The sequence below is a fragment of the Cuculus canorus genome, chromosome 20 (assembly GCF_017976375.1).
Source record: "Cuculus canorus isolate bCucCan1 chromosome 20, bCucCan1.pri, whole genome shotgun sequence".
In the NCBI taxonomy this organism is placed as follows: domain Eukaryota; kingdom Metazoa; phylum Chordata; class Aves; order Cuculiformes; family Cuculidae; genus Cuculus; species Cuculus canorus.
In genome coordinates, this window is record NC_071420.1 from 3,474,549 (window position 1) to 3,496,553 (window position 22,005).

The 22,005-nt window shown below is 43.8% G+C and overlaps 1 protein-coding gene across 4 annotated transcripts in view; it reads right to left on the reverse strand.

Annotated features, from left to right (window-relative positions):
• VPS53 (VPS53 subunit of GARP complex) overlaps positions 1 to 22,005 on the reverse strand; it is a 67,870-nt gene that overhangs the window by 35,914 nt on the left and 9,951 nt on the right. For 3 of the 4 annotated variants that reach the window (XM_054084923.1, XM_054084922.1, XM_009558495.2), the window contains exons 5-11: positions 12,048 to 12,134; positions 11,656 to 11,771; positions 10,402 to 10,521; positions 4,825 to 4,903; positions 3,502 to 3,645; positions 1,895 to 2,037; positions 875 to 1,016 (exon numbers count right to left, since the gene is read on the reverse strand). In XM_054084923.1, the coding sequence (XP_053940898.1) occupies positions 875 to 1,016; positions 1,895 to 2,037; positions 3,502 to 3,645; positions 4,825 to 4,903; positions 10,402 to 10,521; positions 11,656 to 11,771; positions 12,048 to 12,134 (831 nt within the window). Of the gene's footprint in view, positions 1 to 874; positions 1,017 to 1,894; positions 2,038 to 3,501; positions 3,646 to 4,824; positions 4,904 to 8,506; positions 8,570 to 10,401; positions 10,522 to 11,655; positions 11,772 to 12,047; positions 12,135 to 22,005 lie in introns of those variants that run through there. The other variant, XM_054084924.1, reaches the window with a different exon arrangement.

The window sequence follows — 22,005 nt, forward strand, 5'->3', positions numbered from 1 at the left end:
TTTCACATGAAATTTGTCAGAAAAATAAAGCCATACTCTTGAGAGACTGAAATTCAGCCAGGAGGAATACCTTACAGACTTATCTTTTTAATTAGTGGCACCTACTGATCCACAGCAAAGTACAAGTGGGTCCAGCAGGCTTACTGCGGCAGCTGAATTATCACATCCAAGTAGGCTTTAAGACACCAGCCGGACAGAGAAGCCAACCTCAAACTAGTGGCTTCTGAGCCACACATGGACTCTGTGCTCCCAGGGCACGTGGCTGGCAGAGCTCTTGACTGCGATTTCAGGCAGAAAAAGCACAGAGATGATGCCAGAGATGTTCACTGAGCTGTTTCTCTAGGCTCTCCTTTTACAATCTACCACATGAGACATTGAAAAGTGGAAGCTACCAACACCCCTGCAAGTAAGACAAACCCATCAGACAATGTGGGATTATAAGTTGGCACCATGCGGTGAACATGTGGTAACTAGAAATGAAGATAAAAGGGGACTTTTAGTTATAACATGTCATTGACATGCAGAGAACAAACATTATAATGCAGTCACCATGCCATAATTACTCTGTGGTTCTCCACACCAACGTGACTTCAGTTGCAAACAGCACAGGGCCGAGGAGAACTAAAAAAGTACATAACCAGTGTAGTTCCTTTCTTATGAGCTCTACATCCTCTTCTCTTCAAGATCAAGAGTCATCTTCTCAATCACAACCCACCAACCACAGTCACACTAAACAATCTAACCTGCCAGTGCAAGGAGAGGCTGCAGGTGACACTTTCTGCAGTCACCTATTACCACAGCTAGGTGTAAGAGGGAGCTTTTTTCTCCCGAAGCAGCTGTGGACTAGAGAGTTGCTCTTTAGAAGTCCCCTTACCACTGTCCCATCAGTGAGAGTGCAACCTGAGAAGCGTTTGGCTAGAAGTCCTTCAAAGTTGGTTGTTCTCTGAATTGCAAACAAAAGCAATTTCACCTCAATTTCCTTTGCTCTTGTTCGCATTATCTTAGCAAGCTCAGTCCTGAAAGAGGGGGGGGGGGGAAACAGGAAAGACAGACATGACTTTCTATACAGTGAAATATCTGAAGCCTAAAATTGTGATTCAGTCTATTCCCCAGAGACATTTTCACCACAAAATTCAAGCTAATACTTAAGATGCTCTCTAATATAAAACTTCTTTATGGATCACATTTCAAACATAGACACAGTTGTTTAGAGCTTTGTGGGTAACAAGACCCCATCTCCCAACACGCAGCACAGCCCTGCAGCCAGAAAAGCCCACAGTATCAAACCTGGGGAAGTGCAGCGTCTCTGACTGGGGTCCCAGCACAAAGGCAATAGTGCTACTGGGACTCCAGCTGGCACCTTTCTCTGGTCATAGAATGGTTTGGGCTGGCAGGGATCTTAAACACTATACAGTTCCAACCCCCCTGCCATTGGCAGGGACACCTCCCACTGGATCAGGTTGCTCCAAGACCCATCCAATCTGGCCTTGAACACCTCCTGGGATGGAGCAGCCAAGACTTCTCTGGGCAGCCTGGGCGAGGGCCTCCCCACATCATCTCTGGCTGGTCTGTTGCCTCTGGCTGACAAAGAACTGGTCCGAAGCAGTCACGCCACAGTCAGCACACAATATTTCACTTGGCCTCTAATATTACTGATTTTTACATCTGTTACACTGAAAATTGCTTTCCACGACACATCACTCTTTCAACGGTACCTGCAGTTTCAGTAATACCTTTCACAGTTTTCATTCTTCACTTGCTTTAATCCTGGATGATTCTACACAGGTATTTGAAGACACCTTTAGAGCCCCACAGATCCACAATCAATTTGGCAAAACACAAGCCAACCTTTTGTTTTAAGGAAGGTGACAGCTGGGAGGTATCAGACGCTCACCTTGTGACATGGCAGAACTCCACAGCAATGCGCTCCGTCATGCACCACTCCTGGGGAAACATCCGCCCGTACTTCTCCTCGTAGTCCACCAGCTGACGCTTTATCCAAGCATAGCGCCTGTCAATCTTATCCAGCCAGGCCACCTGAGATGGAGAACATCACTTTTAATAGCAGCAGCTGCTAACAATCCAGCCTGGCTGCTTAACTGTGCTGCCGCAGATTCGCAGAGGAGCTCGGGCTATCTATTGAAGCTACCCTGGCTACTATTAATAATACTTTGACTGCTAACACTGATTCTTCAAAGTGTTAAAACACACGCCAGACTGAAAACTCTACCTCCTGCAAATTAATAGAGCAAGTTCTGTTGAAAACTAAGATAACAGTTCTCCTAAATCACGTAGGGACCATTGAAAACTCAGTCCAATAATAATTCTTTGGAAATCACCTTCTTTGTTTTGCAGACAGAAAGGTTAAAGCCAACAGTGGGATGAGAACCCAGGAATTCCTGGATTCTCGCAGGTTCAGCTGGTTTTCACACTCTGGGGTCCAGAGGCCCACAAACTTCTACAAGAATTCTTACAACATAGGCAGGATTGGATTTTTTCCAAAAAAAAATTAGTGCTTTCTAGCCAAAAAGTAAAAAGATCAAGAAAAAAAATTTTGATGGAAAAATGCTACTTAAAATGAAGTATTTCAGCCTTTCTTCTCCTCTTTATCACAAACTATCAAAACTGAAATTGTTAAAATACCAAAATATTTTTTTCCAATCCCAGACGATACCAGTAAATTTTTAAAGAGCTGTTAGAATCAGGTTTGAAGTTTAATAAGTAGCTACACGGATCAATCACTTCTCAGAAATTCATCTGCCTCTATTTGAGACATCTGGGGGGATTTTTGTCTCTACGGGGGTGGAGAGGTGCTTTTTAAAGTTTTTGGGTCTGCAATTTTCACCGTTTAATTTTTCAACTTTTTACAGGGCAGAAGAGAAGGCTCCAGGGAGACCTTACAGCAGCCTTCCAGTACCTGAAAGGAGCTACAAGGAAGCTGGGGAAGGACTTTTTACAAGGGCCTGGAGTGACAGGACGAGGGGGAATGGTTTTAAATGGAGGGGGAAGATTTAGATTAGACACCAGGAAGAAAGTCTTCACGATGAGGGTGGGGAGGGCCTGGCCCAGGTTGCCCAGAGAAGTTGTGTCTGCCCCAGCCCAGGAGGTGTCCAAGGCCAGGTCAGATGGGACTTGGAGCAAGTTGGTCCGGTGGAAGGTGTCCCTGCCCATGGCAGCGGTTGGAACTGGATGGGCTTTAAGGTCCCTTCCAACTCAAACCATTTTACGATTCTATGAACTTGAAATCATCTGTTTATTATAGGAGAGGGAAACATTTCCAGTGCTGATCTACGAAACTAAGGTCTAATGTGGGAGGAACTCATCCCAGCATTGCCTTCCAACTCATCAGCCAGTCCATATCACACCCACACATCACTGCTTCCAAGCCCTTGGGTTAGAAACACTTCAGCTCAGGAACCTGTGGAAACGTGAACATTGTGAACGCCAGCAGAGCAAAATGCGAAATCCAAATGTCGCTTGCTAAATGTAAGCTTCCCTTACATCTTGGTTTTCCTGGAAGAGGACCAGATACTCCGAGAGGTGCTGTTTAATGAATTTCTTGATGATTTCCTGTTTGATTCTGGGATCCAGGACATTGGCGACAAGACACGCATCACGTAGGACATTACTGGGTCCACCAGGCCTCTATCAAAATAAACAGGAACAAATGATTCAAGGTTAAATAGCTGAACAGGTGATTGTCGATTGTACTGCATTCAGGTTATCTTGGTTTTATCTTTTCCCATTATTCTTTTCTTTTTGATACTTCTGCTGCTACTCTTTATTATCGCTTAGACATCTATCTTCCATTAAATGAAAATTGAGCTCCTGCCATTTCACATTTTCGCTCCCTACCACAGGAAAGCAGGCAGTTCCATCTACAGAAAGAACTGTTGTCCCATTGCTTCTGCAAAGCCTTTCATCAGCCTGGATGTTCTGAGGAACAGCCAAGAGAAGTGACTGGCAAGTGGGACAAGCGAAAATGCAGGCCAAATTAACGGGGGGAAAAAAAGCAGTCTAGAGATGATCAACTCGCAACACTTCAAGTGGCATCTGGTGGTCTGTACTGGTGTACCATGATGTTAGCGGAGGAGACAGAAGATTTAGAAGCATTTAATAAAAATATGCTCTTTTGAAGCTACGTCACATGGACAGAGATTTGCCCTTCATCAAGGATCTATTCCAAAGAGTTTTCTCCTTGCTGTACTTGCTAGCTTTATGAAGAAACCAGCAAAGCTGGTACACTGAGAGACATAACTCATGTTTTCTTTGAAGTGCACACAAATTGACACCCACCCTCCAACATTGTTTGCAAACATTTGGATGAATAACTTTGGGGAAGCACATTTGGTGCCTCAGCCCTAGCCCAGATTTGTATCTGCACTGAGTAAACCAGAGACAAGCTTGGTGGCAGCACGTCAACAACCAGCCTGTGCCTGGCTTTCCCTAAACACAACACAAACCTTTTGTGTCCAGCAAATAACCCGTAACCTAGGCGAGACGCCAAGGGAACCCCACTCTGGTCTACAGGGCCGCACATGAATCACTTGGGGCATTCCCTGATTGGCTGGCGGACCTCACTGTGATAGATCCGTGCAGCGTGACGGAGGAAGGCTGCTACTTCTCTGCCGCATTCACTATGAAGAATGAATAGAATACCTAGCACCCTGCAGCCTAGGAGACTCCTTTGCTGTCTGAAATAACTCCTGAGGCAGAGGGATATCAAATTGAGAAGTAGAATGAGCTAAAGCTGATGACAATTACATCGGATAGTTTTCAGCAACACTTTTCAACAGGACAAAGTGGGGGAAGTGAGAACTTTACCTTTGTACCTTGAGAAGGAAAGGCTTCCTCGAAGTCAGCCAGGATCTGCTGACCCAACTCATTCTGCGCTGCCTTCACCCTGGTGAAGATAGAAGCAGCAAGGGGTTTGTTGGTGGTAAGACAACTTGTTTTGTTTTCTGCAAACTTTACTACAAAGTGGACTGAAGCCAAAGGAAGGTTTCTAACGGACAAAAAAAAGCACGCTAAAGAAAAGCATCCCTGTTAAGAAGGTCTGTATGTCAAAACTGGGAGAGCATCTGTTCCCTGAATGACACTGGAACAACAACTCCAGCTCTACAGCATTGATCCCTGAGCTCTAGCAGAACACGTCTCAGATGCTCTAACCCTGGTGTAATGTAGTATTTCCATAAGGGCCAGTTAATCAGCTAAGAAATCAGCAGGGTTCCTGTAATGCCAATGTGATCAGTTTATCTTTACATTCGTGTATGTTGGCCACATCTCAATAAAAATATGTTCCTGCTATGCCCCAATCTTCATTGTGAACCTTTCACAGATTCAGATGCACTGACCTACTTTTAAATGCATCCACGTGAATACCATTGGCTGCAGTTTTATCCTATAAATCCTCCCTGTCTTAAGAAGCATAAAAGAGCAAAGGTATGAAATGGGTGAAAAAGTCTGAACCACTACAATCTTGCTCTTTATTTAGCTGAGAGAATAAAGCTTCCCATTTCCAGCAATAAAAGTCAATATGGCTTAATTGATACTTCTAGGGAAATGGAAATGCCTACACATAGTAGAAAGAGCCAAACCAAACAGTCAGGCACTTATATCCCTCTGTAGCCCCTGAATTCTTCCACTTTTTATTATACTGGAAAGGCTTTAAGGTCCAAACTGATCGTCCAAAGCAGTGGATTTTTCCACTGCGATTGATATGTTAGAAAGAGTGGCTACATTTACTTCTGTGAAAATGTTTGCTCAGGCTTTGGGGAGAAGAACTTGGATTTTTTGTTTGTATAAGACTCCTCAAGCTTATCAAGGAAGGATCTGCTGCTTTAATCTTCCCATTTGAGGTCCATTAGTAGCAAAACACTGCAAGAGGACCCGACAATGAGAACAGGCTGGATTCTTTAATGGTGTCAAATGCAGAAAACTGTAGTATTTTAAAAGTGACGGTTGAAATAAAACTTTATACCTGTGATTTAACTGTATGTATGACCTGCCTCACCCAGGATTTATTTATGAGGATTTTGCTGGAAGGGCTTCCTGCCTGCATGTCAAACCTAATTCTCACTTAAGCCCTCAGATTCATAGCAATCTTTAGAAATTCTTATATCCCAGGTCCCCATTTAACACCTTCGTAACTGTAAAACAAAAGGAATCCACCAATATGTAGAAATCAAAGGAATGAGAGATTTAAGCAGTAAGGAGGAACCTGGCTGAGCACCCACAACTGCAGGTATAAATTGCACAAGTGAGCACGAGTGATTCTGGTGAGAAAGCACCACAGAACCAAACTCTTTGATCCTTAAGGAAAAAAAAAAAGAAGAAAAAAGACACTAAACATGGATTGGAAATTTGTATTTTTGAGATAATAATAATAATAAAAAAAAAAGTCGTTAGCAGTAGGAGTCACAGAAATGAAAGAATTACCACAGTTATATAAACTCGTTCATTGTGCTCTCCCCCTTTGACAACAGCCGCAGTGCCAGCACAGGGGAGGCACTGGAAAGAGCAGCAGCCAGATTCCTCAAGACCCAATAAATTTAAAGGAGGCACTGTCAAGCAGTTAAAAGCCCTGTCCATGGGCTTTGTTGGTTTAGGCTCCGATTCAGAAAAGTACTTAAGGACAGCCTTAGCAGGGATTCTCATATCCTGAAATTAAGAAACCTGCAGGAACGCCTTCCTGAACTGGGATGTTAAGAAAGTATCTTATTTTTATTTTTTTTGTAAAATCTGTCCTGCTTAAAAAATTCTGAAAAGCAAACAGGGAAAATAGCTTTAATCTTTTCTTTCTTCATATTTTGTAAGATAGGGATAGGGCATAGACATCAAAACAGCCAAAGGTTTGAGTACGTGTGAGCAATGACCAGGAGCCTCCCTGCTCTCCCAGTAACCGTCGCTCTTTATGTAACACACACACAGACATCCACAATTTTTTTTTCCACGAGCATGCATGCAGAAACATGAAAACCTTTAGGCCAGCTGTTTACAGAGAGACTGCTTTAGACAGAGAACACGGGAAGGCACTTGCTTTAGCCACCAGAGATTACTGCTCCCCACGGAAAGCTGTGAGCGCTTCAATAATTCAGAATCATCTTCGTGCAACGGAAACTGCAGCTGTAAAAACCTCGACACCAGGGCTGCCTTCGCTCGCATCCACTACTGAAGGACCATTTCTGTATAAGAGTGTGTTTAACCACTCGCAGACGATGAATTACCCACTAAAGCTCAGCAACTCCAGCCACTCTTGGTTGATAAAAGATTTAGGATGCCTTCCCAGGTTGGTTTGATAAGGACAGCTTTCCCTGACTGCATCCTGGGATATCGCTGCAGCCATCCTGGCTCGCTGCAACAGGGAACTGCCTTCTCCTGGGGTTGCTCGTGCGCGCCAAAACTTTGGTTACCCGAGTATTAGTGATTTGCGTCTCTCTGACTTTTGTTTTATTATTAGTGGCTTTTGTTCTCCATTTTCCCCACTTTTAAAAAAATAAAATCAAGAAACCCCACTGTTACATTTCAAATGACATTAAATTACTCGAAACCACAATTCCTTTAGCCAAAGCTACCAGAAATCTTAAACTACGCCTGGCAGCTTGCTGAGATAAAAAGAGGCTGAGCTAGCCTGTTTTTCTGTGGCAAATAATCATCTTTCTCCTAAATACTTTCCAGGCTTTTTTCCACCATCTGCTAGCTTTCTCGACCACTTTCATGGGTGGGTTTGTGACCGCTAATTGTACGCTCCCTCCACAGACAGAAAACAGAAGAGGATCGAGAGATAACAAAATGTTCCTATTTACTAGAACAAACAACTTCCAACGCACCGCAGACGTTGTTTCAGGAACGAGATTAGGGAAAACATTTACATTTGAACACGAGTTGTGACATTTTTACATCTATTCTCAACAGGATCAGCACAAGAAGCCAACTAATTGAGAGTGCAGCCCAGGTTTCCAATTAATACTTCCAAATAGGATTTTGTTTGGTTATTTTCAAAGGGACAGAACAGGTGGAAAGCAACATTTAAAACACATCATTAGTTTTCACAGCATCTAGGAGCAGGGACCTAAATTGAACACCCCACGACAAAGAGCACATCCAAGACCACCAAGCAGTAGGCACTTTTCCTTCCGATGGTTTCCCATTCATATTTGGCTTCACTCCATTCACACCAAGAAAGAGAGGCTCTTTATTAAAGAAAGCAACAGAATCTGCTTGTTTAGCAGTGTATATAATAGAGCTATTGTATGGAATAGGCTTCGATTACCATCATAGATCTGTGCCAACATCTATGAAAGCATTTCTTGCCTTTGCAAACATCCAGAGGCTTCACTTGCACTATTAACCCAAATTCATGAGCTATCAAACCCCAGCAATTTTACAGTCTAAAAACAGCACTGTGAGAAGCCAGGCAAACTTCCTTTGATGTTTCATGAATCACAAAAGTATTGCCAAGCGAAGATAGAGAAAAGTCAACTCCAAAATGGGCCCTAATACGTACATATGTAGTCAAACTCCAAAGCCGATATTACTGTGCCGGAGACCTCCTTGTAGTAATTTGCTGCCTGGCTGTCGGAGCAGTAAAGAGATCCCAGCAACACCCTGGGTGCAGCACTCCTTTCACCCCACAAGCAGCCGCTTCTATCGCTACCAGATGGCGCGACTCTCCCTGTGTAAACACTGGAAGGAAAACCCTGCCGAGGCAATTCTAAAAATAGGGGGAACAGACTTTTGAGCTTTTCAGATCCTTATCTTGAAGAGAGAATAAAACAAAAGTTTTCCTCCTCGTCCTTGCCAGTCTCTCTGGCACAACTCAAAACCACTGCGCCTTTTAGCAGCAGTATGAATTGTTTTCTATAATTATCAGCAAATACAGAAGTATTAAATAATCATCCATCAGAAAAGGAAAACCAGCCAGAATTCTGGATCAAGGCTTAAATTATATCTGGCCTTAAACTGGGCAATGACAGCAGGTTTCTGCCCAAAGGCATCACCACTCTGGAAGAAAACGAAGCAAGTTATCTTTGTGAGCATGAAGTTGAAGTAGACAACAGCCTAAATTCAGGAAAACACTGACATATGTTTATATTTCCTGGATGTTCACATTCATTTAAGCAAATGCTTATGGTCAAATGCTTTGTTAAAAAAAGGCCCCATCTCCCTCTCCCTAGATTTAGGGTGGATTTTTCTTTTGCTCAGTCACATGGATTCCATCTGGATTTTCTGGATGAGGTATCTATACCATAAAGCAAGCCCAACAGATTTACAAGAAAATATTACAAACAAACCATTCAAACACTGTTTCCATCACTAAACAGCACGGGCAGCCAGCTGCTGTCTTAGCAAAGGGAGACACCAAAAAAATTAATTACTGTGCCTGGAAGGCTCCTTCAAGTACCTCTGTAAGGAGCAAAGACATCAGGCATCAAGAGGAGGGTGGTGATAGATTTGCAGTTTTCACACTGAAAAGAAATGCGATCAGGGATGGTTGTACCAGTAAGAATCAGAGTGGTCTGGGTTGGAAGGGATCTTAAAAGCCCATCCAGTTCCAACCCTCTGCCATGGGCAGGGACACCTCCCACTGGATCAGGTTGCCCAAAGCCTCATCCAACCTGGTCCTAAACACCTCCTGGGATGGTGGCTTAGCCACCACAGAGCCTCTGTCTGCTACTGCTGAGAATAGTGGGCAATCGCTGCTGGAGCTGCACCAGAACTTACCAAGCTTAAATGTGTGACTCCACCTCAGAAAATCAAGACTACACAAGCTCAGCATAAATGTTTAGAGCAGAAAAGATTCGCTATAGAACTCAAATCTCAGCAGAATGGGGCAATGGGAACAGGTTTTGGCAGAAGAAACTCAAGGTGCTCAGCGTAAGTGAGTTTGGCAAATGCACAAGAAGAAATCCTACCTGCCTAAACCCTTGGGCAACCATGCAGTTTGACAGGAATTCAACAGCAGTGAGGCTTATGTCTGAGCAGAAAGGGGCCCCAAGCATCACTACGTTAACGCAGGTATTTCTGCTTTGTGCCAGGCTGCTGAACTGTGTTGCTGAGGTTAAGAAAGCAGCAGAAAGCATCACCTCAGGGTTCACCACAAACACCTGCACAAAAAGATCACGTAAAATAATCTGCACTTCCACAGATTACTCCAGGTAAGTGAATTAAGAAGTAGAGATTGTTCAGGAATTACAGCTGTACTAATTACTGTTATTTAACAGAATAAGCTGCTCAAGATTTGAGCAAACCATGTGCAATTTTAACCTGTTTGTTTTGGCTGGAAAGAAGCTCAAAGGACCATGTCCAGCCTTACATCCTTGAGAAACAAATTCTGCCTAGTGCATTTTCTAACCTTCCTTGCCAGCAGGCAGGCAAGTGCTCAGGATTGGATCATTGTACCTTTCGGAAAGCTGTCGAATCTGAGGAATCCCCATGTATTTGTTGAAGTGCTCCAACACATTCACGACACCTTGGAGAAGGTTGGCAACTTCTCCATATTGTCTCCTCCTGGTCATAGCCCTGTAGAGGAAATTAAAGATTTACACAAGCAGGTTCAATGAAAATCCTGGGTGGTAATTCCTCAGGTTACCTCAGCCCCACCGGGTCGTGCTGGTCCCTACTGACATTTATTTTTCTAAAATACACAACTCGTCATTAACATTCCAGTGCAGCATTAAAATTTCACTTAACTGATCCTAAAATAAACCAATCCGGCACCCATCTAACAATACTTCAAAACCCACAAATGTCAAAAGCAACACTTGGCAAAGAACATGTAAACTACTGAATGCATCCACATCCCAGTATGGGTCCAGAGGCAGCAAATGTTATTTCACTAGAATGACCTGAGCTAAGCCATCCATCATCACACACTAAGTGTGAGTTAAAGCTTTACAGGGAGGAGAATCGTTATGCTGAAAAGCTATTAGCCTCGACTTCTCAGTTAATAACTTTCCCAGGGAACTGGCAGGGAAAATAAAAAAATCAAGCTTATTTTTATTTCATCCTTTAGGATCATTCCAATAGAGACAGCAGCCTACGTAAAATTTAATTCTGAACACTTTGCCCGGTTCATGCAGAATTTCCTACAATCTAGGAAGAGGCCGTGCCGGCGTTTTCCAATTTCACAGATGCAATATGTAAAAAACCAGATTTCCATAACCTGTGTGTTCCTCAAACACATTAAAGAACCCGCGAAGGATTATCAGAAACATTTAACCCCACTTCATACACAATACAAACTGAAAGGCTTCTTTGAACTCATTCGCAGAACTAGAGTAGACCTTTCTGAAGGGGAGATCTTATTCCAGTTAAGATAAGACTGATAAAAATCCCCCCAGATCCCTGAAGAGCACATCCTTCACGAGGATACCTAACTGCACAGGTTGGTTTACTCTTTAATGAAGCCAGACTCATTCCTTATCATCAAGGATCAACACAGCAATTCAAGCAATCGATGCTGCAAACACTTACATACAACAACGTAGCTTGCAGGTCAGTCAGAGCAGCACAAAAAGGATCTGCCAGCGAAAATCCCCTCTGCAACCTATTTAGCAGGTTTCCCTCCAGAAGAACAAGCAGCTCTTACACAGCTATTCAGAGCGATGCACCCAACCTAAGGCATGGAAGTAGCACTAAAATTCCCATACTTACTCCAGGGAATCCACTCCCCCCGCCAGCATGTGCAGGTGATTGAGGGTGGTGATGGAGGTGGTCAGATGCCGCTTGGCATGATCCAGCTGCTTGATATCCCGTGTGATTTCTTTAACCTAGTGAGTGAAAAAACAGTAGTTTGGTTAAATAGCGAGCCACAGCAACAAAATGTTAAGGAAGTAAAAGGGCATTCTCCTCCCATTGGACAATGAACATCTTAGCTCTACAGTTGTATTAACAGAAGCACAAGGGTACAGATTCAACACGGCTGACGTTAATTTACCAGCCTGTCAGCAGGACCAAAGGCAAAAATGTTCCCTTCTTAACAAGAAATGGAAGTAAAACTCAGTGTCCTTCTCCCTGCCAAAGGTTAGAAAGAAACTGCTGCTCACCATTTGTTCTGATTTTTCAGCCTTGTCTTTAATATCCTTAATTTTACCAAAGAGCTGTTGAATGGCTTTCTGGGCTTCTTCCAGGGCCTGGAAAAGAAACAAGGTCAGAGTGGAAAGAAAACCTGCATTCAATTTTCACGTTCTAAGAAATACAGAGTTGCTCCCTACAGCCCCTGGGCCGAGGTAGTGGAGGAGAGCTGCTTTCTTACACAGAAAATATCGTCAGCACATCAAAAGTCAATGTACCATGTCGGGATTTTTAACCTGAGCGGACCAGGGTTTTAGTATCCATTTTACAAAAATACTCTGGCAAAATCTGATTGAGATATTCTATGAAAGCACTTTTGTAATATGAGTTATGAATAGACTTAAGGTTACTGCAATAAACTTTGAATCATTAAATGTGGAAAAGTATGTAGAACTTACTCCTGATCAATAGGCATTTAAAGCAGGAAAATGAAACCGCCACAAAACCTCTACGCTCATCATTAATTCTAAATAAAAAGTACACATTACATACAGAAGACTGAGGGTTTGCCTCAAACCCTCACTGAATATTACCTAGTTGGAAAACATGACATATTTTGCTGATACCTTCAGCTCAGCCTCCCCCCAACCTCCAGGAGAAAGGGCTTGCTCTGGGCACAGAAGAGAGGGCACAGGTTTGCCAGGAAAAGAGGGCTGAGCACAGGAAACAGGCCTTGCATGGAATTCTGTGCTGTTTTACTGCACGCTTCTTGGGGCACCTGGTCCCCTTTATACAACCATGGTGCATCCTGACCTCACACAACCAGTGTGAACCACACGTGGATCCAATAAGTGAAGCCACATGCCCAAAATCACGTCCAAAATCTGACTTCTGAAGTAATTCAACACATTTTGCCTTTCCCGTCTGATAACATTTCCAGCTCCTCTTTGTTTCCCACTGTTAAGTGGGCTTCTATCCCTCTGTTTTTATATCCAGTCCCATGACCAAGGTTACAGCACAAGCTACAAGCTCCTTCAGCAAATAAATTTAACACATCTTCATTTGGAAATGTATGAGTGAAATGTCTGCCAGGTGCTCTTGCTGGAACCAAATTGTGTTATAATAAAAGTATAAAAGTTGGAAACGTTTTATAATTCATTTTCCAGAGGGGGGGGGGGGGGGGAGAAATTCTCCTCTGAAATCTCCTCTGAATCATGTGAAAGTTAACACTTTATCTATTAGTGTCACACAGCTATTGCATAGCATGTTCGATCGGGGAATGAACACACAAATGTGCTGCAGGGACAACTACATCAGAAACCAACACCACCTTCTCATTTGGCTCCAGTCTTGCCACCCTTAAGAATAAAGTTTTCCCTTCTCTTCCATTTAAAGGCATGCGGATTAAGTGCAAACCAAAGAACTAAAGAATGTTCTTTTCAACATATTTAACTACGGTCTCTGTACCCAGTCCCAGACCGCAGCTGCAGCACGTTACTCAAGTGGACTAGTGAGCAAACAGCAATTCCGAGATTTGGATAGGGTTGTAAAAAACAAAGTCAACCTGAAATCCTTCAGAGATGCCAACTGCTGTGTTTCCCTTTGCTTCAGCATGAAAGTTAATTGCCAATTTCTCTGCATGATCGTAGGGAAGTCAGAGCTCCTGAATTCTCCAGGAGGAGAGATGAGGATTTAGCCAGCCAACAAGATTCTCCAAAAAAAAAAAAGTTATCCTCCTTCATATCCAAAGCCAAGGCCATCTCACAAAACTCACTCAATCTTTGGATCATCCCAATCCAACTTAACATCTCACAGATGCAGAACCACTGGGCAGCAAAGCAGGGAGGATAAGCCGTAAGGAGCCTGGGGAGATCCTACCCACCCCACAGCACAAGAGAGCAATGCCCACACACAGCAGGACCACCCCGAATTCCCAACCAGCTGTACGCTGCTTAGACGCATCTCTGATCCTGTTCCCCTCTCCTAGGGCTAGTTTTTCAGACGCAGACTCAGACAACAGGCATAGCAGCTCTCCTTGGCATGAGTGCAACAGCGAACCCTGGAACCACCAGCTATCCACCGCAATCCTCTACCTTGGGGGTGGCATCTCTAACCCGTTCTCCAAGGAAAAGAGCATTTGAGTTGCTACTTCATCACCAAGTTCAGAGCGAGGATGTCCATCTCAAGTCTCACAGGTTTTACATTAAAATCCCTTCCACAATGGGAAAACTGCCTTTTCCTTTTTCCTCAGGAGACAGAAAATCATCTACTTGAATAAAGGGAACTTTTCCAAAGATAACACCTATAATTTATTCTCAGATAATGGCCCAAACAAGGATTCTGAGCTGCCCCCACATCAGGAGGCTCTCTTGCTCACTGTTAAGCCACCCCTCAATCTATTTCTCATGTCACAGTGCTGTTCAATAACACTAAGACAAAACCCAGCAGGGACTATTTACAGGAATCTGGGTTACACCTGAAGAACATGTTCCTGCTGCTCACTGCTCCGCGCTTGGTGGAAACCAGCATACGCTTCATTGCGTGGGCAAACTCCTCACCAAAAGCCTGCCCCCAAAACACCGGCCATAGCAAGCTAGGATTTTGTTCTCATATGCTTACAACTGCCAAAAATAAGGTGAACTGGTGTCATCACCTGGACCTGACATTGGTAGCTTTTACCTCCTTACAGACTCTGGAACAACACAACTGAGACAACACATGCTCTGCCCCTGTCTGATGACTTAAAAGAACCGTGGTCTCCCACTGCTGTGAAAAATAACACGGCTGGGATGTGGGGAGAGACCCAACAGCAGCTGCCCTTCTATTCACGTTCTGTATGGCTTCGCTTAGAGCAGGGGATACATTCCCGTAACTGTTAAAAAGAAACACATAGAGAACTCAACAGCAAACTTTACAGACTTGGACAAATCTGAATTGCTCATAAACACTTGTTTCATTTCTTAAAACTTGCTTGCAAACACTTGCTTAGCCACTGAGACATAAATCTCCAGCTACTCTCCTAAAAAAAGAACTCCATATTCCTTGTTTGAGGGAGAACACGCTAATTCATCAGTGTGTTTTGTTTTCATATAATTTACATTTAGAGATGCAAACATTTCCTCAAACACCCATAAGATTTGCTTAAAACAACACTGCCTGAAAATCTGCTTTTTTTTTTTTTTCAGTCAGGAAGACACTGCCAGGTAGATCTGATGGGAAGCTAAGAATCATATCAAAAGTGTTACTTCTTGCACAAACCCAACAATTAAACCTTCTCACGGTTCTTTTTAAAGGAACTAATGAAACCTTTTTGGGTGTAACAGTCCAGCTGTAGCATCTGAAAGTAAAACAGTGCATGTAAAGGAAGGAAATAAAGAAAACTAACCAATACTGGAAAAAAACATGACCTTCTTGGTCACTGTAAAGACAGAGCAAAGCAGAGAGCAAACACTACGAAATATAAACTTTGATTTTAAGAAAGCGACTCCTATTTGACAAGCAGTGTTCAGTATTAACGGATAATAATCCAACATCTAGGGTGTGAAAGGAAGTTTCATTGTTTAAGGTATCATACATTATATTATTAATGTATCTAAAAATTATTCTTCCAATCTTAAAACAGGAGACGGGAAACCACAGCCATGCTAAAGGCTACACTGTGTTGGAGAAAATCCATTTCCCTTCACACCCTGCTCCTGTTGAGATAGTGAATTAAAAGCATTTTTGTACTGCTTTGGTTATTATTTTATTAATGGGTGGTTTATTTTGGACAAATTCTAAACCCCAAACAATATCAAGAGCATAGGGATTCCTCTTATTCCAGCCTAACTAGTCTATATGATGTACAACATCCGGTAATCCTACAGCTGCGGCTTAACCAGAGTTCACCTTGCATCACTAATTTATTGGTTTCCCTGCCAGTGCGAATAGGAAACATGTAAACCTACGCACCCTAAAAGCTAAGTTACTGTGTTTCCTCTCCTAAAACAGCAGTTCATTCCGGGGGCAGAGGACCAGGAATAAATAAAGAGACTGGCTACATAATCTGTTGTGGTTATGTGAAACACGGATGTTGAAATTAAGGTTGCGATGTACTGGAAAAACACCATATGACTCTAATCAACAACTGAGCCTGCAAGCTACAATTAACCCATCAGAATTATTTATTAAACTTTGTGCAACCTCTGAGGTCCCTGAACATCAAGCCTCAGCTGAGAAATACGGCACGGACAGGGCTCGGCTGCCTGAGAGATGCAGAGCCATTGGTCAGCAGTGTCCGAATCGCAGCCACCGCTCCTGAGAGGCTTTTCCTGTGGTGTCTGTCCCCGGGCACTCCAGCGGCTCCGACAGCAGTAAATATAGCAGAGAGGGCAGGACAGCAATGGAGCGAGAGCCTCTAGACACAGCCCTCCACACAGGACAGGCTTCAGCTACGTATCACTTTCCTCCTTCTCCGGTGTAGTGTGTCTGATCTCCCGCCGCGGTGCGGGCTCAGGAACATCTCCTGCCTGCACAAGGGAAGCAGGTGATGGCAGGGTGTGAAGGTCCAGTGCCCATACAGGGACTGAAAACATGGTTTCTGAGCCAGCCTGTATGTATTTATGCAGTGGAAGCTCCCCTGCTCTTGTGTTAACAGCAGAAATGAAATGCAGGAGACTGAGAAGCCATACAGGAGAGATGGAACTCCAAAGCACACAGCCTGAGCTCAGGTAAGTTGGGCAGACAGCGAGCTCCGCAGGTTTTAATAAAACTCTGCAAAGCTGGATGGAAAAACACAGTATTTGCATCAGCTATAGCTCTTCAACCTTCTTCACCTTGAGTTGCAACAGGAAAATGATCCAAACAAACACACCAGTATAAAACAATAGGCAATAAAATTAAACCATGAATCACTTTACTTGCTATTACCATATGCAACTTCTAAGGTCAGTCTGCACAGCATCACTTGTGACACCATAAGAGGACTTTAAGGAGGTGACTGGTAACAGCCAACACGGCTTCACTATGGGCAAATTGTTCCTGACAAATCTAGTGGACTTTGATGATGGGGTTACAGCGCAGGTAGACAAGGGAAGAGCAGCTGATGTCACCACCGTCGTGCACCACATCCTTGTCTCTAACTTGGATTTGATGGATGGGTCACTTGGTGGATAAGGAATTGGCTGGTTGGTTTCCCCCAAAGAGCTGTGGTCAATGGCTCAATGTCCAAGTGGAGATGAGTGGTGTTCCTCAGCGGTCAGCATTGGGACCAGCTGTCAGTGACATGGACAGCGGGACTGAGGGCACCCTCAGCAAGTTTGCCGACAACATGGTGAAAGGAAGGCATGGATCCAGAGGTACTTTGACAGACTGGAGAGGTGAGCCTGAGCTAACCTCATGAAGTTCAACAACGCCAAGTGCACGGTCCTGCACCTGGGTCGGGGCAATCCCAAGCACAGTTACAGACCAGGCGGAGAATGGATTGAGAGCCTTTAAAAGGTTACGTTCCAGCAGTTTACAGTATTAGACTGACATAAACACACACAAAAGCAGCATTAACAACAATAACAGAGGCAAAAAAAAAAGCGGTTCTTGTGAATTAGTCAGTCTCTCCGAATGCCCACAGCCGTGGAGGATAGACACAGCCTCCTCCTTCCCACCCCAGCCTAGGCACAGGGCAGTCACAGCGCTCCCATCAGGCACTGGTGTCTCATTAGTGGACGTGTTGATTTCTAAACACCTCTTTCTTCATCCTATGAGGAATCTCGTTCAAGCAAATACTGAAGTCCTAGGAAAGATGCAAAAAGGAACTGAGATGCCTGCGCGTTGCTACGAACTGTCACTTAACTGGGGAAAATGCAAATTTCCAGAATAACTTTGCTTGCTCGGGAAACCCCAAGCTTTGGGACTGACTGAATTAGCACTCTTCTGTCCCCAGTAACGGTTAAAACACCTCGATAATTTCCATATGCTGACTGCTGTTGTGCTAGAAACGTGCTAGTTTTATTTGATTCTAGCCAATATACATTTCAATTGCATGTTATTACTCACATCAGAAAGCTGCCCTCTGCTAAGCAGTTTATAGACACTTGACACATCTGCCAAACTCACAGCATCCAAATGCATTTTTAATGTTACAAATCGGGCTGCAGTCAGGATGCTGAGAATTTAATGCTTCTGAATCAGTCTCTGCTCTTGAATACAGAGTGTTAATGCTTCTTTCATTTGCTGCCACACTTACAACCCAGATCAATGAAAATCTGGACTGTGACTAAAAATAAGCTCCCATCCTCAATTCTCCAAGGAGCCTCAGCTGCAGGGATTTCAAAGAAACCCTTGCGCACTGTGACCAGCCTAGCAATTTCTGCTGCGAAAGCCTCATACAAATGAGCCCCTCCAGACTGAGAAAGGGTGGAAATACACTTCGATTCTCAGGCTGATTTCATTTTAGAGAAAACTCTAAAGTTTTAAAGCTAGGGATAAATCTCTGCAGCTGAAGCAGAGAAGGCTTGTCAGTCAGAGCAGGGCAACACTGCATCGCAGCTGTGCCAGCTGATTTCCCCAAGCAGACAAACCTGAAGGGCTCATCACTCTTGGTTTTGATTTTAGAGGATTTCTACCCTAGGAGTTCATCAAATGCTACATAACTACTACGATTGTCACTAAAGAATAGAGTTTTCTCTCATCAGCTCTGGTCCTAACCACTAAGGCTGCAGAGGACACTTTAAATCAACAGAGAAGATTATGTCCAACACTGCACCAAGCTTAAAATTGCTACTATTGCCCCTTCACTTAACCCCGCAAATCATACTTAGAAATCAAACCTCACATTCTGAAGAGCTGCACAAATACTGAAAGACATAGGGGGTGAAGTGCATGGTGATTTCCAGGTTTGCTGGATGAAATCTTACAGCTTAACTCCTGAACTGCATTGCTGTGCTAGTCCAAAGCCTTTCTGAGCTACCGTTCTCTATTGCGTTGCCCAGCCCTGCACGATGATCCCTGCACCTTGAAGAAAGGAATAAAGTCATGACGTGCTGTAGGTGACAAGTTTTACAGTCATGCATCTAATCAACACGAGTGCCATGGCCACTTAAACGTTAATTTTGCAAGTTGCACAACCCTCTAGTGAAGCCTTGAGCCTCATCATCCTCCGACCTTGCAGTGGGTTACTACCGCTTCATCACATGGCTCTACGTCGGCAGGTGAACAGCCACCGCCTTCCCTCACACCCAGCCCTGCTCAACATGCTAAACACTATCATCATGCAGGAAGAACTCCTCCTTCCAGATGCTTATTACTTCCTTTATCACTCCTATTTATTTCAGAATAGCAAAGCTGTGAGTCTACCCTTCGCATCAGTTGTGTTTACACCCAGATCGCAGCTGCTTTTTGCACATCCCTCTGCCCACAACACACCTCATCTTGCAGGGCCTCTCCTCCAGTGCTGGATAACTGACTGCCCCTGGCTGCTGCAGGCAGCGGCGCACACTGCTCCTTCACTCACCCCCAGTCGTAGCACCGAGCCACTGTTCTGTTTGACTGGGAATGCTGCACACTGCATTTGCCTAGGAAATCTGTAAATGACTGAGAAATTCCAGTCGATTTGTCTGCTGGCAAGTTTGCATACTGCAGGCAGTATACTGGTCATATTTGCACTATCGGAGCTGTACTTGAGTTACATGAGGGGCAAGTTCGGGAACCACTTGAGTTGCATTAGATTTTGCAAGATGAATTCATGTTCAGGTTGAGAGATTAGAGGCAAAATATAGGTGCGGGGAATGGACAACCATACCATGGATGCTACAAGGAAGTATTTCCAAGTGCTGACAGGTCACCTGCCGTAAGCACAGAATCAGCACAGCTGGAATAAATATCACCGCATACTGAAAATGTGAGTCGCAAAAGAGAAAGAAATGAAAGGAAAAAAAAATGAAGAAAAGGGGAAAAAAAAGATCTCCTGCTTGTTGTCAGGATTTCTATTTTCAGGCTGGGCTTTTCGTTTTGCTCAAAATAAAAGTATTGGCTGTACAACAGCCCGGTCTTATTTTGCAACTTGTACTGCCTTCAATGCCACCACTGAGAAAGCATGGGTTTTGCAGGCACAAAACATGCCCTAGTTTCCAGCCTCAGGCTGCAGGACAGCAATAAGGTGCATCCACCACCTTTCCATACAGAAGCGCAAGGCAAGGTCAAGCTCAGACTTGCTTCTGCCTTGAACCAGGCTTTGCAGCAGATGGCAGAAGTTATGCCCAACCTCTCCATACAGCTGCAGATGCCAGTTTTTGTGGCCAGTAGCCAGGAGGATAAGAAACAGCACTATTTCTTCTTGACATGACATTCACCTGAAACCCTTTTCAATAAATATGTTGTAGGCTAGAAAAACCTCACTGTCTCTCTTAGATGGGAAGGACATTGTCCAACTGTCATAATTCACTAGGGAAATGACTAAATGAAACTCCCTTCTGATTTATTTTGGCAGCTCAGCTTCTGTTTATTATTCACCGATTACAAAAGAATATTACAGGACTTTAGTCACTCGACTGGAGTCTTACAGAATCTGTGGCATGACCTTTTTTTTTAAATATATAAAATTACACAGCTTAAGACACAATATTTAACCCTCATCCATTTACCTTCTTAAAATGCACTGAAATCTAACACTAGTCTGTTCATATTTCACAATAATGAGCCATTCATCAAAAAAAAAACCAGGAGATAAAGCTTAGCCATGCAGGGCAGAATGAATATAATTGAAAGATGGTGCCTCAAACATGAGGAATTGTGACACAAAAAATGCCCCAAATGTTTTAGAGACTTAGGTTTAATTAGTTGTTAAGAACTTATGGTGATTTTCCTTGTCTGCTCTCAAGGCTCAGACAAACGCAGTCTATGCTGTCCCAGCAGCAGAGGCATCCTCAACACCAACCACGTGAGCCCAACCTGGGCACTGCGGCCATGGAAGCAGCATGCAATTTGTTGTCTGGAAGTGAGTATATATTCAAATAAATTAAAAAAAATGAGATAAAAGTGCCTACAGTGGGAGCTCTGAAAGCACTGTCTACCTTAGTTCACCTTGAAACACAACCTGCAGTCAAAGCCACCTCCACCCAAACAGGCGGAGGTAAAAAGAGAGGCTGAAGCAACAGCGCTGCTTATTAAGCATGTTTATGCCAATAGTGCACAAAATCACCCCCCTGCCTGCCCGGCTGGCACTGCCTGTAACCCAGAGCTTGCAGAACCAAGGAGAGGAGAAGCCATCCACCAGCTGCCCCAGGGCTCAGGACACTGCTAGCCCCGGAGGCACTCGAGAGGCCATATTCCCCCTCTGCCCCATGCAGCACTCTCTTCTTCTGCTCACCATCCATCTCTTTCTTCCTCCCTAAACCGATTCTGCAAAGTGTTTCCTGATCTCTATCTAAAGGGAAAAGAAAAAGCATTTCCACATACTTCCGTCTATGACCTTGTCAAATCCAATAACCTGTGGGTATTTTCCTATGCCAGACACATCCTTCTCCTTCCAGAGGCTTAAACACTGCCAGACACTGCAGCGCACACACAGGGCAGGGCAGGCAGCCCGAGCCTCCCCACAGCTGCAGAGCCAAGATGTTTATTTTCACATGCAAGGAGAAAGGAAAGCACTGGTGACCAAAGGACAGGATGGCTAATTGCACTGTCTGCTGCTGTGCTGGGTTCAGGCTGGGCAGGAGGAACGCATTTGTATTCTTTAACCACAGCAGCTGCCATCTCTTCTTGTGCTGCTGTAGTTATGAAAAAATAAAACATATTACTGTTCTCACGGAGCAAAGAAGTAGGAGCCAAGTAAAGCAATCCAAGTTATCAACCAGTATCTTCAGCCACGAGAAACATACAAGGCTTTTCCCAGCCCAAAAAACATACCTCTTCTCTTCTTGTTAACGCTTAACTTTGTTCCAGCACCAATTGAGTCAGACTCTAAATAAAGTAGAAGATACTAAGTGATAAATCAAGCTTTTCTTTAAAATAGTCTTT